The sequence below is a fragment of the Oncorhynchus mykiss genome, chromosome 20, assembly GCF_057628025.1.
Source record: "Oncorhynchus mykiss isolate SJ-2025 chromosome 20, ASM5762802v1, whole genome shotgun sequence".
Taxonomy (NCBI): Eukaryota; Metazoa; Chordata; class Actinopteri; order Salmoniformes; family Salmonidae; genus Oncorhynchus; species Oncorhynchus mykiss.
In genome coordinates this window covers 5,533,447-5,552,201 of record NC_143041.1, presented here as the reverse complement: position 1 = coordinate 5,552,201, position 18,755 = coordinate 5,533,447, and the positions used below count along the sequence as shown (strand labels likewise).

At 41.4% G+C, this 18,755-nt stretch overlaps 1 protein-coding gene across 1 annotated transcript in view; it reads left to right on the top strand.

The window, feature by feature from the left end:
• LOC110498829 (cadherin-related family member 1a) overlaps positions 1-18,755 on the top strand; it is a 129,611-nt gene that overhangs the window by 92,622 nt on the left and 18,234 nt on the right. Inside the window, exon 15 of the mRNA XM_090212039.1 lies at positions 15,948-16,176. Coding sequence (XP_090068165.1) covers positions 15,948-16,176 — 229 coding nt within the window. The remainder of the gene's footprint in view (positions 1-15,947; positions 16,177-18,755) is intronic.

Here is an 18,755-nt window from a genome sequence, read left to right as displayed (position 1 = left end):
ACATTCACAGCTGAATTTCACATTCACATTTTAAGTTCCTCGGCGTACACATCACAGACAAACTGAATTGGTCCACCCACACAGACAGCATCGTGAAGAAGGCGCAGCAGCGCCTCTTCAACCTCAGGCGGCTAAAGAAATTTGGCTTGTCACCAAAAGCACTCACAAACTTCTACAGATGCACAATCGAGAGCATCCTGTCGGGCTGTATCACCGCCTGGTACGGCAACTGCTCCGCCCACAACCGTAAGGCTCTCCAGAGGGTAGTGAGGTCTGCACAACGCATCACCGGGGGCAAACTACCTGCCCTCCAGGACACCTACACCACCCGATGTCACAGGAAGGCCATAAAGATCATCAAGGACAACAACCACCCGAGCCACTGCCTGTTCACCCCGCTAAATTTGATTTGATTTGATTTGTTAATCCACCTGGTGTGTCAGATTTCAATAAAGCTTTTCGGCGAAAGCATAAGAAGCGTTTATGTAAGAACATCTCTCTCAGTAGACAAAATATTACAAACAGCTAGCAGCCAAGTAGATTGGTCACGAAAGTCAGAAAACAATCAATTAAAATCACTTTGATCTTCGGATGTTTGCACTCACGAGACTCCCAGTTACACAATAAATGTTCCTTTAGTTCCATAAAGATTATTTTTATATCCAAAATACCTCTATTTTTGGAGGTATTTTGGTTATGATCAGAAATCCACAGGCTCGAGCGGTCATGACATCGAAAATTCCAAATAGTATCCGCAAAGTGCGTAGAAAGATGTCAAATGTTTTTTATAATCCATCCTCAGGTTGTTTTTACAATATATAATCGATAATATGTCAACCGGAATGTAGCTTCTTCCATAGGAGAGAGAGAGAAAATGGCTGTTGCACATAAAAAACTCTGCTGGCACCCAGCCATCAACTGACGCAATGGGTTCTTTCTCGCTCATTTTTCAAAGTAAAAGCCTGAAACTATGTCTAAAGACTGTTCATAGCTTGAGGAAGCCATAGGAAAAGGAATATGGTTGATATCCCTTTAAATGGAGGCAAGGCATCCAATGGAACAGAGAGCTTTCAGGAAAAACAGCAATTCCTTGTTGGATTTTCCTCTGATTTTTGCCTGCAATATCAGTTCTGTTATACTCACAGACAATATCTTGACAGTTTTGGAAACTTTAGAGTGTTTTCTATCCTAATCTGACAATATATATATATATGCATATTCAAGTGTCTGGGCCTGAGAAATAGGCAGTTTCAAATGGGTATGTTTTTTAGACAAAGATAAAAATTCTGCCCCCTACACTCAAGAAGTTAAACTCACAGACATGATTCAAACAGTTTTAGAAACTTCAGAGTGTTTTCTATCCAAATCTACTAATAATATGCATATCTTATCTTCTGGGGATGAGTAACAGGCAGTTGAATTTGGGCATGCATTTCATCCGGACGTGAAAATACTGCCCCCTGTCACCAAGAAGTTAAGCAATGGCTTTTTTTCCGGCCACTCTGTGAAGTGTACGGCTTAAAGTGGTCCTATGGACAGATACTCCAATCTCCGCTGTGGAGCTTTGCAGCTCATTCAGGGTAATCTTTGGTCTCTTTGTTGCCTCTCTGATTAATGCCCTCCTTACATGGTCCGTGAGTTTTGGTTGGCGGCCCTCTCTTGGCAGGTTTGTTGTGGTGCAATATTCTTTCAATTTTTAATAATGGATTTAATGGTGCTCCGTGGGATGCTCAGTTTCTGATATTTTTTCATAACCCAACCCTGATCTGTACTTCTCCACAACTTTGTCCCTGACCTGTTTGGAGTACTCATTGGTCTTCATGGTGCCGCTTGCTTGGTGGTGCCCCTTGCTTAGTGGTGTTGCAGACTCTGGGACCTTTCAGAACAGGTGTGTGTATATCCTGAGATCATGTGACAGATCATGTGACACTTAGATTGCACACAGGTGGACTTTATTAAACTAATTATGTGACTTCTGAAGGTAATTGGTTGCACCAGATATTACGTAGAGGCTTTATAGCAAAAGGGTGAACCTTTTTTCCACCTTTGAGGCCCCAAGGCCTCAACAAAATGCGACCCAAGCGTAATGATTATAATAATTCATCCCATAAAATGTGCATTAGACTGCAAGCAATCCTCAGGAGATTGAGTATAGAAATAGGGTCTGGTTGTGAACTCTTATCTGTTACGATGGTGTGGAAGTCTTTTGGCAGTGTGATAGGTGGTGCCACCCCTGGCGCTCTTGGACCTTCACTGCTTTTGGTGTTGCTGCGATGACCTGGTAGGGACCCATCCATCTTGGGTCATTCCACTTCCTTTTGTGGACTTTCAGCTTGATTCATTCTCCAACGCCAACAGTCTGGGTCACACTGTTCTGGAACATCCTGGGCCTTCCTGTATTGGGAATACAAAGACCTAACAGCATGGGTTAGTTCCTTCATATATTTGCTCAAATCATCATCCAGTGCAATCAGGTCAGTCAGTTTGAGTAATTGTTCTTTGTAAAGGAACGTTCATTGGACGGCCAGTTAAGACCTCATGTGGGCTAAGCATTTTCATCAGAACTAAAGGGAGACACTCTACCCATGACTTCTCTGTGGAGTGGCATGCTTTGGCAAGCCCATCATTTATGGTTTGGTTAGCTCTTTCAGTAATACCATTACTTTGTGGGTGGTAGATACAAACAAACTTCTGATCTATCCCCAATTGGGCAGCCATCTGTGAACCACATCTCCTATGAAATGGGTGCCATTGTCTGCAGAGATAACTTCATGTTCACCAAATCTAGGGATGATTTCTCTTACCAGGAGTTTTGCTACCGTTTTATCATCACAGTGCACGGTTAGAAATGCTTCGACCCACCTGGTAAAACGGTCAATTATTACCCGGCAGTATCTCTTTCTTTCTTTTCTTTCAGCCATGTCTATGAAATCCATAGCTAAATGGGTGAACGGGCCGGCCGGCACTGGAAATTTCCCTGGTTTCAGGGGGGTACCCTTACCAATGTTGTATTGCATGCATGTAGTACATTTATACATGTGTGTTTTGCAAATTTCAATCAGATTTGGACAAAACCAGGTGTCAGATATTAGTCTTACCATCTCCCGCCTTGGTGCGTGACCCACCCCGTGGGCCAGGCGACACACAGAGGAGACGAGAGGTAAGGGCAGAACATGATTTCCAGAGAGTGATTGCCTCCACAGGCCATCAGGGCCTCTGGAGCAGCCCCTAGATTCCCATAAGGGGTGATTAAGTGCATCAGCAGCCTGGTGTTGGTCCAGATTAGTGATTTCAGACGTACATGGAGAAGTAAGCATAACGGCATGAGTACGGCAGCGAGAAGCAGCATTCTTAGCATCAGCAGCAGCATTACCTAAACTCATGCTATCATTGTTGCCTGTGTGGGCACGGACCTTGAAAATAGCCAATTCAGCTGGAAGCAACATGGTCTCCAGCATGGCTTCAATCTGTAAGCGTTTTTTAATTGGAGTACCGGATGCGTTAACAAAATCCCTGCTTTTCCAAACCCCTACCCAAGATAGGCAAAAACCAATGGTGTATACAGAGTCAGAATAAATGCTAACCACTATCTAATATGCATGCTTCAGTAAGGGCCTGGAGCTCAGCTTGTTGTGCTGAGCAATGTTCAGGCAAGGGACGTTCAATCAACAATGACCCTATTCAGTGAGACTATACCAAACCCTGCATGTTTCCTACCAGTCTCCCTAACAATAAAGGCAGAGCCATCAACAGAGAGATTAACATCAGAGAGCTCAAGAAGTTTATCCTAAAGGTCAGGCCTGGCCTTAGAATCACGTTGGACCAGATCAAGACAGTTGTGTGTTTTTCCATCCTCCAGAGACATGTGCAGTTGTGCTGGGTTAGCAACATAGCATCGTTGAATCGTAAGGTGAGGCTGTGTCAGAAGGAATTCATACCTAGCAAGACCTGCAGCCATTGATTAGGGCACATGTTTCTCATATGGCCTGCCACACTGCAGTACCAGCACACCAGCGGTTGTCTCTGTGTGGGTATGTATGGTTGTGGGTTCTTTCTTGAGTTGTGAGTCAAGATTAGTCTTCCTTGCTCTTTCTTCATTTTTTTTCCAGGCTCTGCAGTGATGTCTAATGTGGTCCTCCTTAGTAGGGCCTTCAAATCTGTCCCATCCCACAACATTCATCAGTTTATCCCTGACCCACTCAGGTATATTCCTGCAGAGTCTGTCATAGAAACGGTTTTCAGTGGTATTAGAGGAGTCAAACCTCTCAGTGGTTTCTCCTTGCCACTCTGTCTTAAGTTTATCCATCTAGTCGAGGATATCATCATCTTCAGTGAAAATAAGTTTACCCAGTCTGGCCATGTCCTTGGTGATGGGAAACATTTCCCTCAAATGCTGGTAGAGAGCTTGTCTGAAATGGTTAAACGGCAGTTCGACATGGCCTTGAGTAAGTTGTAGTTGATTCCAAACGGTGTCACAATGTCCAGGGGTTAGGACTTAGCCATGAGAGCTCTGAGGTCACCTGATGGTGTGAGGCTATAACAGTCTCAAAGGTGTGGATCCACCTGATTTCAAAAAGGCTTTACGGCGAAAGCAAACCATGCTATTATCTGAGGACAGCACCCCATCAAACAAACACATGAAAATCACATTTCAACCCGCCAGGCGCGACACAAAAGTCAGAAATAACAATAATTCATGCCTTACCAATGAAGATCTTCTTCTGTTGGCACTCCAATTTGTCCCATAAACATCATAAATGGTCCTTTTGTTCGATAAATTCCATCGTTATATCTCCAAAATGTCCATTCATTTAACGCGTTTGAATCAGAAAAACACCGGTTCCAACTCGCGCAACATGACTACAAAATATCTAATGACCTGTAATCTTAGTCCAAACATTTCAAACAACTTTTCTAATACAACTTTAGGTATTTTTTTTACGTAAATAATCAATACAATTTAAGACGGGATAAACTGCGTTCAATAGCAGATAAAAATAAAGTGGAGCGAGCTTTCAGGTCGCACGCCCCAACCACAACAGTACACTTGGCTATCCACCCAGATTGGAAATGGCTACTTCTTAATTTCTCAAAGGAAAAACATCAACCAATTTCTAAAAACAGTTGACATCCAGTGGAAGCCTTAGGAACTGCAAGCAAGTGCCTTAGAAATCTAGATCCAAATAGAAAACTAATTGAAAACACTATCACCTCAACAAAAAAAACTTCCTGGATGGTTTGTCCTCTGGGTTTTGCCTGCCAAGTAAGTTCTGTTATACACATAGATATAATTTTAACAGTTTATAATTTTAACAGTTTTAGAAACTTTAGAGTGGTTTCAATCAAAATCTTCCAATTATATGCATATCCTAGCTTCTGGGCCTGAGTAGCAGGCAGTTTACTTTGGGTACGCTTTTCATCTGGACGTGAAAATACCGCCCCCTAACCCGAAGAGGGGTAGGCGGGACGCTTGCGTCCTACATGGCCAATTGCCAGGGAAAATGCGGTGCGCCAAATTCAAATACATTTCTATAAAAAATCTAATTTTAATTTAATTACACATGCAAGATAGCAAATTAAAGCTACACTCATTGTGAATCCAGCCAACATGTCAGATTTCAAAAAGGCTTTTCGGCGAAAGCATAAGGTGCTACTATCTGATGATAACACCACAGTAAACAATGAGAGTACCAAATTTCAACTCTGCAGGCGCGACCAAACCGCAGAAATAATATATAAATCATGCCTTACCTTTGACGAGCTTCTTTTGTTGGCACTCCTATATGTCCCATAAACATTACAAATGGTCCTTTTGTTCGATTAATTCCGTCTATATATATTCAAAATGTCAATTTATTTGGCGCGTTTGATCCCAGAAAAACACTGCTTCCAACTTACGCAACGTCGCTACAAAATATCTCAAAAGTTACCTGTAAACTTTGCCAAAACATTTCAAACTACTTTTGTAATACAACTTTAGGTATTTCTAAATGTATATAATCGGTCAAATTGAAGACGGGATGATCTGTGTTCTATACAGGAGCAAAAAAAAACTGCCGCTACTTTTCTGGATACGGGCCTCTATCAAAAGGTACACATGAAATGACATTCGTTCTGAGCTATGGTACTTCTTCATTACACGAAGGGAAAACCTCAACCAATTTCTAAAAACTGGTGACTTCCAGTGGAAGTGGTAGGAACTGCAGGAAAGTAAATTAGAATTCTGGATTCCCCATGAAAACATATTGAAAAGACAGTGACTTCAATTATTTTTTTTTATCTGAATGGTTTGTCCTCTGGGTTTCGCCTGCTAAATAAGTTCTGTTATACTCATAGACATGATTCAAACCATTTTAGAAACATCAGAGTGTTTCCTATCCAATACTAATAGTAATATGCATATATTAGGATCTGGGACAGAGTAGGAGGCAGTTCAGTTTGGGCACGCTATTTAGCCAAAAGTGAAAATACTGCCCCCTACCCCAAACAGGTTAACTTGGCTTTAGAAGACTTTAGAAAGACAGGGCAGGATGGATATAGGTCTGTAACAGTTTGGTGCTAGAGTGTCACCACCTTTGAACAGGGGGATGACCTCAGCAGCTTTCCAATCTTTGGGAATCTCGAACGGTATGAAAGAGAGGTTGAACAGACTAGAAATAGGGGTTAGAACAATGGAGGTGGATCATTTTAGAAAGAGAGGGTGCAGATTGTCTAGCCCAGCTGATTTCTACGGGTCCAGGTTTTGCAGTTCTTTCAGAACATCTGCTCTCTGGATTTGGGTGAAGTAGCTGCGGGGGGTGCAGAGCGGTTGGCCGGGGATGGGGTAGCCAGGAGGAAAGCATGGCCATCCGTAGAGAAATGCTTGTTGAAATTCTCGATTATCGTGGATTTATCGGTTGTGACAGTGTTTCCTAGCCTAAGTGCAGTAGGCAGCTGGGAGGAGGTGCTCTTATTCTCCATGGACTTTACAGTGTCCCAGAACTTTTAGTAGTTAGAGCTACAGGATGCAAATTTCTGCTTGAAAAAGCTAGCCTTAGCTTTCCTAACTGACTATGTGTTTTGGTTCCTGACTTCCCTGAAAAGTTGCGTATCGTGGTGATTATTTGATGCTAGTGCAGTACGCCACAGGGTGTGTTTGTGCTGGTCAAGGGCAGTCAGGTCTGGAGTGAACCAAGGGCTATATCTGTTCTTAGTTCTACATTATTTGAACGGGGCATGCTTATTTAAGATGGTGAGGAAATTGCTTTTAAAGAACAACCAGGCATCCTCTACTGACGGGATGAGGTCAATATCCTTCCAGGATACCCGGACCAGGTCGCAGAAGTGTTTTAGTGAGCGTTCAACAGTGATGGGTGGTCGTTTGACCGCAGACCCATAACGGATGCAGGCAATGAGGCATTGATCGCTGAGATCTTGATTGGAAATACCAGGTCAAGTTGGTCAGGATAATATCTATGAGGGTGCCAATGTTTACAGATTTAGGGTTGTACCTTGTGGGTTCCTTGATAACGTGTGTGAGATTGAGGGCATCTAGCTTAGATTGGAGGACGCCTGGGGTGTTAAGCATATCCCAGTTTAGGTCACCTAACAGAACGAACTCTGTAGATACATGAGGGGCAATCAATTCACATATGGGGTCCAGGGCACAGCTGGGAGTTGAGGGAGGTCTATAACAGGCGGCAACAATAAGATAATTATTTCTGGAGAGATTAATTTTTAAAATTAGAATCTCGAACTGTTTGGGAATAGAAAGTTTAACCCCTTCAGTAGCAAGGGTAGAAGAAACACCTGCAACTAGATCCCCAAGTTCTGGTCTTGACGAGATATTTTTTTAACTGTTGGGGAGTTTCTCTTTTGCACTGTTCAACCAATCCAGTAAATGTGGCAGAGGAGTTAAGATGGAGTGTTGTCTTGTTAACTCTTTTAAGATAGGGGGCAGCATTTTCACTATGGATGAATAGCGTGCCCAGAGTGAACTGCCTCCTACTCTGTCTCAGTTGCTAATATATGCATACTATTAGTAGTATTGGATAGAAAACACTCTGAAGTTTCTAAAACTGTTTGAATGATGTCTGTGAGTATTACAGAACTCATATGGCAGGTGAAAACCTGAGAAAAATCCAACCAGGAAGTGGGACATCTGAGTTTTGTAGTTTTTCAAAGCTTGGCCTACCGAATACAGTGTCTATGGAGTCAAGTTGCACTTCCTACGGCTTCCACTAGATGTCAAACGTCTTTAGAAACTTGAATGAGGATTCTACTATAAAGGAGGGGCTCATGAGACCTTTTTGAATCAGTAGTCTGGCATAGTGCCTTGGTCTCATGACGCGCGCTCCCAAAAGAGCTACCTCTCGTTCCAGTGCATTTCTTCAGACATAGGAATTTTCCGGTTGGAACATTATTGATGTTTTATGTTAAAAACATACTAAAGATCGATTCAATACATCATTTGACATGTTTCTAAAGGACTGTAACGGACCTTTTCGAGTTTTTGTCTGGACGAAGTTCCTGCGCCTCATGAAGATGTATTACTGGGCTGAAAACGCTAACAGCAAGTATCAATTTGAAAATAAATGATGGACTTTATGGAACTTTATGGAACAAATCAGTAATTTATTGTCGAACTGGGAGTGCCTTCTGATAAAGATCATCAAAGGTAAGTGAATAATTATAGTGTTATTTCTAACTTCTGTTGACTCTAAAATGGTGGATGTTTCTCTGGCTGAATTGGGCACTGAGCGCCGTTCTCAGATTATGCTTTTTCCGTCAAGTTAAAAAAAAAATCTGATGCGGTTGCAGTAAAACCTTTTGTGATTAGGGGGCAGTATTTTCATTTTTGGAAAAATAACGTTCCCGTAGTAAACGGGATATTTTGTCAGGACAAGATGCTAGAATATGCATATAATTGACAGCTTAGGATAGAAAACACTAATGTTTCCAAAACTGTAAAAATATTGTCTGTGAGTATAACAGAACTGATATTGCAGGCGAAAGCCTGAGAGAAATCCAATCCGGACGTGACTCATGTTTTGAAAGCTCTGCGTTCCAATGCGTCCCTATTGAGCAGTGAATGGGCTATCAACCAGATTACTTTTTATCCGTATTCCCCAAGGTGTCTACAGCATTGTGACGTAGTTTCACGCATTTATGTTGAAGAATACCCGTAAGCGGCTACATTGCGCAACTGGTCACCTGATGGCTCCCAGAGTGATTCTCGCGTAAAATACAGAGGTAGCCATTATTCCAATCGGTCCTACTGAAAAACCAATTGTCCCAATGGATATATTATCGAATAGATATTTGAAAAACACCTTGAGGATTGATTATAAACAACATATGCCATGTTTCTGTCGATATTATGGAGCTAATTTGGAATATCTTTCGGCGTTTTCGTGACTGCAATTTCCGGGCGATTTCTCAGCCAAACGTGAAGAAAAAATGGAGCTATTTCGCCTACAAAAATAATATTTTGGGAAAAAAGGAACATTGGCTATCTAACTGGGAGTCTTGTGAGGGAAAACATCCGAAGCTCATCAAAGGGAAACGATTTAATTTGATTGCTTTTCTGATTTCCGTGACCAAGTTACCTGCTGCTAGCTGGACAAAATGCTATGCTAGGCTATCGATAAACTTACTCAAATGCTTGTCTAGCTTTGGCTGTAAAGCATATTTTGAAAATCTGAGATGACAGGGTGATTAACAAAAGGCTAAGCTGTGTCTCAATATATTTCACTTGTGATTTTCATGAATAGGAATATTTTCTAGGAATATTTATGTCCTTGCGTTATGCTAATTAGTGTCAGTCGATGATTACGCTCCCGCACCCGGGATGGAGAATTACTAGAGGTTAACGTCCGAAAGCGGAAGTGATGTCACAGGCTCTCTATTCAATTTTCACTTCAAACCGGAACATCTGGTTATTGCCAACCCCGCAGAAGCTAGTTGAAAAGATGCAGGTTGAACTGTTGAAAACAGATAAAAGGCTATATATATTAAATAAATAAATATAATCTGGTATGTTTCCTTATTTTTTAGGACAATCTATTTATAGTTTCTTCTTCACAGAACAAATACAACTGACATTGACTTTCAAGGAGTTATACTTTCAGACAGAATTATCCAACTTTCCTTTGACATACTGTCCTCTTACATCTCAAATCAAATCATATTGGTCACATAAACATGTTTAGCAGATTTTATTGAGGGTGTAGCAAAATGCTTGTGCTTCTAGCTCCGACAGTGCAGTAATATGTAACAATTATACAATTTATATCCAATACACACAAATCTAGTAAAGGAATGGAATTAAGATTAATTAATTTGTCCATTAAAATAAGTCCTCACTTGCCAGCTTCAGTACATAGTACCCGCAAACACCAGTCTCAACGTCAACAGTGAAGAGGCGACTCCGGGATGCTGGCCTTCTAAGCAGAGTTGCAAAGAAAAACCTCAGACTGGCCAATAAAAATTAAATATTAAGATGGGCAAAATAACACAGACACTGGACAGAGGAACTCTGCCTAGAAGGCCAGCATCCCTGAGTCGCATCTTCACTGTTGATGTTGAGACTGGTGTTTTCCGGTACTATTTAATGAAGCTGCCAGTTGAGGACTTGTGAGGCGTCTGTTTCTCAAACTAGACACTCTAATGTACTTGTCCTCTTGCTCAGTTGTGCACCGGGGCCTCCCACTCCTCTTTCTATTCTGGTTAGATACAGTTTGTGCTGTTCTGTGAAGGGAGTAGTACACAGCATTGTACGAGATCTTCAGTTTCATGGCAATTTCTCGCATTCATTTCTCAGAACAAGAATAGACTGACGAGTTTCAGAAGAAAGGTCTTTGTTTCTGGCCATTTGGATCCTGTAATCGAACCCACAAAATGCTGATGCATTAGATACACAACTAGTCTAAAGAAGACCAGCTGTATTGCTTCTTTAATCAGAACAACAGTTTTCAGCTGTGCTAACATAATTGCAAAAGGGTTTTCTAATGATCAATTAGCTTTAAAATGATCAACTTGGATTAGCTAACACAACGTGCCATTGGAACACAGGAGTGATGGTTGCTGATAATGGGCCTCTGTAAGCCTATGTAGATATTCCATTAAAAAAAAAAGCTGTTTCCAGCTACAATAGTCATTTACAACATTAACAATGTCTACACTGTATTTCTGACCAATTTGATATTGTTTTAGTGGACAAAAAAATTGCTTTTCTTTCAAAAACAAGGACATGTCTAAGTTACCCCAATCTTTTGAACGTCGTGTATATACAATAGTATGTGGACACCCATTCAAATTAGTGGATTCGGGGTGCCAAGTCTAGGTCCAAAAGACTTCTTAACAGCTTCTACCCCCAAGCCATAAGACTCCTGAACATCTAATCATATGGCAACCCAGACTATTTGCATTTCCCCCCCTTTTATGCTGCTGCTACTCTCTGTTCATTATCCATGTGACTTTAACTCTACCTACATGTACATATTACCTCAACTAATTGGTGCCCCTGCATATTGACTCTGTACTGGTACGCCCTGTACATACAGTGCCTTGAGAAAGTATTCGGCCCCCTTGAACTTTGCGACCTTTTGCCACATTTCAGGATTCAAACATAAAGATATAAAACTGTATTTTTTTGTGAAGAATCAACAACAAGTGGGACACAATCATGATGTGGAACAACATTTATTGGATATTTCAAACTTTTTTAACAAATCAAAAACTGAAAAATTGGGCGTGCAAAATTATTCAGCCCCTTTACTTTCAGTGCAGCAAACTCTCTCCAGAAGTTCAGTGAGGATCTCTGAATGATCCAATGTTGACCTAAATGACTAATGAGGATAAATACAATCCACCTGTGTGTAATCAAGTCTCCGTATAAATGCACCTGCACTGTGATAGTCTCAGAGGTCAGTTAAAAGCGCAGAGAGCATCATGAAGAACAAGGAACACACCGGGCAGGTCCGAGATACTGTTGTGAAGAAGTTTAAAGCCGGATTTTGATACAAAATATTTCCCAAGCTTTAAACATCCCAAGGAGCACTGTGCAAGCGATAATATTGAAATGGAAGGAGTATCAGACCACTGCAAATCTACCAAGACCTGGCCGTCCCTCTAAACTTTCAGCTCATACAAGGAGAAGACTGATCAGAGATGCAGCCAAGAGGCCCATGATCACTCTGGATGAACTGCAGAGATCTACAGCTGAGGTGGGAGACTCTGTCCATAGGACAACAATCAGTCGTATATTGCACAAATCTAGCTTTTATGGACGACTGGCAAGAAGAAAGCCATTTCTTAAAGATATCCATAAAAAGTGTCATTTAAAGTTTGCCACAAGCCACCTGGGAGACACACCAAACATGTGGAAGAAGGTGCTCTGGTCAGATTAAACCAAAATGGAACTTTTTGGCAACAATGCAAAACGTTATGTTTGGCGTAAAAGCAACACAGCTGAACACACCATCCCCACTGTCAAACATAGTGGTGGCAGCATCATGGTTTGGGCCTGCTTTTCTTCAGCCGGGACAGGGAAGATGGTTAAAATTGATGGGAAGATGGATGGAGCCAAATACAGGACCATTCTGGAAGAAAACCTGATGGAGTCTACAAAAGACCTGAGACTGGGACGGAGATTTGTCTTCCAACAAGACAATGATCCAAAACATAAAGCAAAATCTACAATGGAATGGTTCAAAAATAAACATATCCAGGTGTTAGAATGGCCAAGTCAAAGTCCAGACCTGAATCCAATCGAGAATCTGTGGAAAGAACTAAAAACTGCTGTTCACAAATGCTCTCCATCCAACCTCACTGAGCTCGAGCTGTTTTGCAAGGAGGAATGGGAAAAAAATTCAGTCTCTCGATGTGCAAAACTGATAGAGACATACCCCAAGCGACTTACAGCTGTAATCGCAGCAAAAGGTGGCGCTACAAAGTATTAACTTAAGGGGGCTGAATAATTTTGCACGCCCAATTTTTCAGTTTTTGATTTGTTAAAGTTTGAAATATCCAATAAATGTCGTTCCACTTCATGATTGTGTCCCACTTGTTGTTGATTCTTCACAATAAAATACAGTTTTATATCTTTATGTTTGAAGCCTGAAATGTGGCAAAAGGTCGCAAAGTTCAAGGGGGCCGAATACTTTCGCAAGGCACTGTAGCCTCGCTATTGTTATTTTACTGTTTCTCTGTCATTATTTGCTCCTTTTTTAAAATTTTTTTTTTTACTTATCTATTTTCTACTTAACACTTATTTTTCTTAAAACTGCATTGTTGGTTAAAGGCTTGTAAGTAAGCATTAAACTGTCCTCTGTCCTCGTTTGCAACACTCATTACTGAGTTCGAAACTGCATCTGGAAGCACAAGAACTTTTCGCGATGAGCTTCATGAAATGGGTTTCTATGGCCGAGCAGCTGCAGAAAAGCTTAAGATCATCATGCGCAATGCCAAGTTTTGGCTGGAGTGTTTTAAAGCTCGTCGCCATTTGACTCTGGAGGAGTGGAAACACGTTCTCTGGAGTGATGAATCACGCTTCACCATCTGGCAGTCCGACGGACAAATCTGTTTTTGGCGGATGCCAGGAGCACGCTACCTGCCCCAATTCATAGTGTCAACTATAAAGTTTGGTGAAGGAAGAATTATGGTCTGGGGCTGATTTTCATGGTTCAGGCTAGACCCTTTAGTTCCAGTAAAGGGAAATCTTAAAGCTACAGCCTTCCCCAAACTGGCAACAGTTCCTGCAGCAATGTTTCAACACTTAGTGGAAAGCCTTCCCAGAAGAGTGTATGTAGGCTGTTATAGCAGCAAAATGGGGGCCAACCCCACATTAATGCCCACATTTCTGAATGAGATGTTTGACAAGCAGGTTTTCACATACTTTTGGTCATGTTTTGGTCATGTAGTGTATATATCTGTACATATGTATATGTGTGTGTATATATATATATATATATATATATATATATATACAGTGCCTTGCGAAAGTATTCGGCCCCCTTGAACTTTGCGACCTTTTGCCACATTTCAGGCTTCAAACATAAAGATATAAAACTATATTTTTTGTGAAGAATCAACAACAAGTGGGACACAATCATGAAGGGGAACGACATTTATTGGATATTTCAAACTTTTTTAACAAATCAAAAACTGAAAAATTGGGCGTGCAAAATTATTCAGCCCCTTTACTTTCAGTGCAGCAAACTCTCTCCAGAAGTTCAGTGAGGATCTCTGAATGATCCAATGCTGACCTAAATGACTAAAGATGATAAATACAATCCACCTGTGTGTAATCAAGTCTCCGTATAAATGCACCTGCACTGTGATAGTCTCAGAGGTCCGTTAAAAGCGCAGAGAGCATCATGAAGAACAAGGAACACACCAGGCAGGTCCGAGATACTGTTGTGAAGAAGTTTAAAGCCGGATTTGGATACAAAAAAAATTCCCAAGCTTTAAACATCCCAAGGAGCACTGTGCAAGCGATAATATTGAAATGGAAGGAGTATCAGACCACTGCAAATCTACCAAGACCTGACCGTCCCTCTAAACTTTCAGCTCATACAAGGAGAAGACTGATCAGAGATGCAGCCAAGAGGCCCATGATCACTCTGGATGAACTGCAGAGATCTACAGCTGAGGTGGGAGACTCTGTCCATAGGACAACAATCAGTTGTATATTGCACAAATCTGGCCTTTATGGAAGAGTGGCAAGAAGAAAGCCATTTCTTAAAGATATCCATAAAAAGTGTTGTTTAAAGTTTGCCACAAGCCACCTGGGAGACACACCAAACATGTGGAAGAAGGTGCTCTGGTCAGATGAAACCAAAATGGAACTTTTTGGCAACAATGCAAAACGTTATGTTTGGCGTAAAAGCAACACAGCTGAACACACCATCCCCACTGTCAAACATGGTGGTGGCAGCATCATGGTTTGGGCCTGCTTTTCTTCAGCAGGGACAGGGAAGATGGTTAAAATTGATGGGAAGATGGATGGAGCCAAATACAGGACCATTCTGGAAGAAACCTGATGGAGTCTGCAAAAGACCTGAGACTGGGATGGAGATTTGTCTTCCAACAAGACAATGATCCAAAACATAAAGCAAAATCTACAATGGAATGGTTCAAAAATAAACATATCCAGGTGTTAGAATGGCCAAGTCAAAGTCCAGACCTGAATCCAATCGAGAATCTGTGGAAAGAACTGAAAACTGCTGTTCACAAATGCTCTCCATCCAACCTCACTGAGCTCGAGCTGTTTTGCAAGGAGGAATGGGAAAAAATGTCAGTCTCTCGATGTGCAAAACTGATAGAGACATACCCCAAGCGACTTACAGCTGTAATCTCAGCAAAAGGTGGCGCTACAAAGTATTAACTTAAGGGGGCTGAATAATTTTGCACGCCCAATTTTTCAGTTTTTGATTTGTTAAAATTTTTTGAAATATCCAATAAATGTCGTTCCACTTCATGATTGTGTCCCACTTGTTGTTGATTCTTCACAAAAAAATACAGTTTTATATCTTTATGTTTGAAGCCTGAAATGTGGCAAAAGGTCGCAAAGTTCAAGGGGGCCGAATACTTTCGCAAGGCACTGTATATATATATATATATATATATATATTTTCCGATTTCCCCCAGTTTATTTCAAGTTATTACACGTTTTATGATTTACAATTTCAGATTACTTTATACAGTTAGTTAGTTACAAAAATCTTAGCTGTTTCAATTTAAAATGAGTTACCCTGCTGACAAATTTTTTGTTACATTGTAATTGTAATGTACTGTAAACATTCATAATATTTTATATCCGCTACCATCTTTTTAAGTTTGAAATTGATTTGTTTTTTCAATGTGGTTTATATCAGGTTCCTCAACCATAATTAAATAATGACCCAGAAGACAGTTGTCAATTATTTTATAAATTAAATAACACCCAATGTCTTACCCCTCCTCAGGTTTCTGATTCATTCAGCATCAGGCATCATCTACACCCAGCCGTGGGCCAGCCTGGATGCGGAGGTGAAGTCCAAGTATAATTTCTATGTCAAAGCCGAGGACGCAGAGGGCAAGTACAGCCTGGCCGAGGTATTTGTGACCGTGCTGGACCTCAACGATCACCCGCCAGAGTTTAATGAGAACTTCCTGGAGAAGACCATGATCATAGGAGCGCTGGTGAAGATAGAGGTTTGTGTTGCATTCTAACTTTCAGTTTTGAGAAGATTTATCTTTGCCATACCCCAAAGGTTGATTTGTTTGTAGCAATTACAAGTACAAAGCCATGCTTTTATGCATTTCTGTGGACAATAATAGTATCATTATTTTACATAGCACTTGTCATTACATCGAGAATCTCTAAGACACTATTGCAAAAGAAAAACAAATGTAGGGTTCTGGCAGGTCTTCCACAGCTGATCAGTTGTTGAGGCAGTTCAGAAAGCTTGAGAAAAGGGAGCATTGATGGTACAGGGAGGGAGAAGCATCAGTCATGTAGCGACAAGCCCAGGAGCCTCATTCATAACCATTGCATGAATTTAAAGCTAAATAATATCTGTATGCACCATTTAAGAAAAACATATTGAGGTTTATAAACGCATGTTTTCCATTACAGTGCCTTGCGAAAGTATTCGGCCCCCTTGAACTTTGCGACCTTTTGCCACATTTCAGGCTTCAAACATAAAGATATAAAACTTATTTTTTTTGTGAAGAATCAACAACAAGTGGGACACAATCATGAAGTGGAATGACATTTATTGGATATTTCAAACTTCTTTTACAAATCAAAAACTGAAAAATTGGGCGTGCAAAATTATTCAGCCCCTTTACTTTCAGTGCAGCAAACTCTCTCCAGAAGTTCAGTGAGGATCTCTGAATGACCCAATGTTGACCTAAATGACTAATGATGATAAATAAAATCCACCTGTGTGTAATCAAGTCTCCGTATAAATGCACCTGCACTGTGATAGTCTCAGAGGTCCGTTAAAAGTGCAGAGAGCATCATGAAGAACAAGGAACACACCAGGCAGTTCCGAGATACTGTTGTGAAGAAGTTTAAAGCCGGATTTTGATACAAAATATTTCCCAAGCTTTAAACATCCCAAGGAGCACTGTGCAAGCGATAATATTGAAATGGAAGGAGTATCAGACCACTGCAAATCTACCAAGACCTGGCCGTCCCTCTAAACTTTCAGCTCATACAAGGGGAAGACTGATCAGAGATGCAGCCAAGAGGCCCATGATCACTCTGGATGAACTGCAGAGATCTACAGCTGAGGTGGGAGACTCTGTCCATAGGACAACAATCAGTCGTATATTGCACAAATCTGGCCTTTATGGAAGAGTGGCAAGAAGAAAGCCATTTCTTAAAGATATCCATAAAAAGTGTCGTTTAAAGTTTGCCACAAGCCACCTGGAAGACACACCAAACATGTGGAAGAAGGTGCTCTGGTCAGATGAAACCAAAATTGAACTTTTTGGCAACAATGCAAAACGTTATGTTTGGCGTAAAAGCAACACAGCTCATCAACCTGAACACACCATTCCCACTGTCAAACATGGTGGTGGCAGCATCATGGTTTGGGCCTGCTTTTCTTCAGCAGGGACAGGGAAGATGGTTAAAATTGATGGAAAGTTGGATGGAGCCAAATACAGGACCATTCTGGAAGAAAACCTGATGGAGTCTGAAAAGACCTGAGACTGGGACGGAGATTTGTCTTCCAACAAGACAATGATCTTCCGGCGCCGACAGAGATGGCCGCCTCGCTTCGCGTTCCTAGGAAACTATGCAGTTTTTTGTTTTTTTACGTGTTATTTCTTACATTAGTACCCCAGGTCATCTTAGGTTTCATTACATACAGTCGAGAAGAACTACTGAATATAAGATCAGCATCAACTCACCATCAGTACTACCAAGAATATGTTTTTCGCGACGCGGATCCTGTGTTCTGCCTTACAAACAGGACAACTGAGTGGATTCCATGCAGCGACCCAAAAAAAAACAACTCCGAAAAAGAGGGAAACGAGGCGGTCTTCTGGTCAGACTCCGGAGACGGGCACACCGTGCACCACTCCCTAGCATTCTTCTTGCCAATGTCCAGTCTCTTGACAACAAGGTTGATGAAATCCGAGCAAGGGTAGCATTCCAGAGGGACATCAGAGACTGTAACGTTCTTTGCTTCACGGAAACGTGGCTCACTGGAGAGACTCTATCCGAAGCGGTGCAGCCAACGGGTTTCTCCACACATCGCGCAGACAGAAACAAACAACTTTCTGGTAAGAAGAGGGGCGGGGGCGTATGCCTTATGACTAACGTGACATGGTGTGATGAAAGAAACATACAGGAACTCAAATCCTTCTGTTCACCTGATTTAGAATTCCTCACAATCAAATGTAGACCGCATTATCTACCAAGAGAATTCTCTTCGATTATAATCACAGCCGTATATATCCCCCCCCAAGCAGACACATCGATGACTCTGAACGAACTTTATTTAACTCTTTGCAAACTGGAAACCATTCATCCGGAGGCTGCATTCATTGTAGCTGGGGATTTTAACAAGGCTAATCTGAAAACAAGACTCCCTAAATTTTATCAGCATATCGATTGCGCAACCAGGGGTGGAAAGACCTTGGATCACTGTTACTCTAACTTCCGCGACGCATATAAGGCCCTGCCCCGCCCCCCTTTCGGAAAAGCTGACCACGACTCCATTTTGTTGATCACTGCCTACAGACAGAAACTAAAACAAGAGGCTCCCACGCTGAGG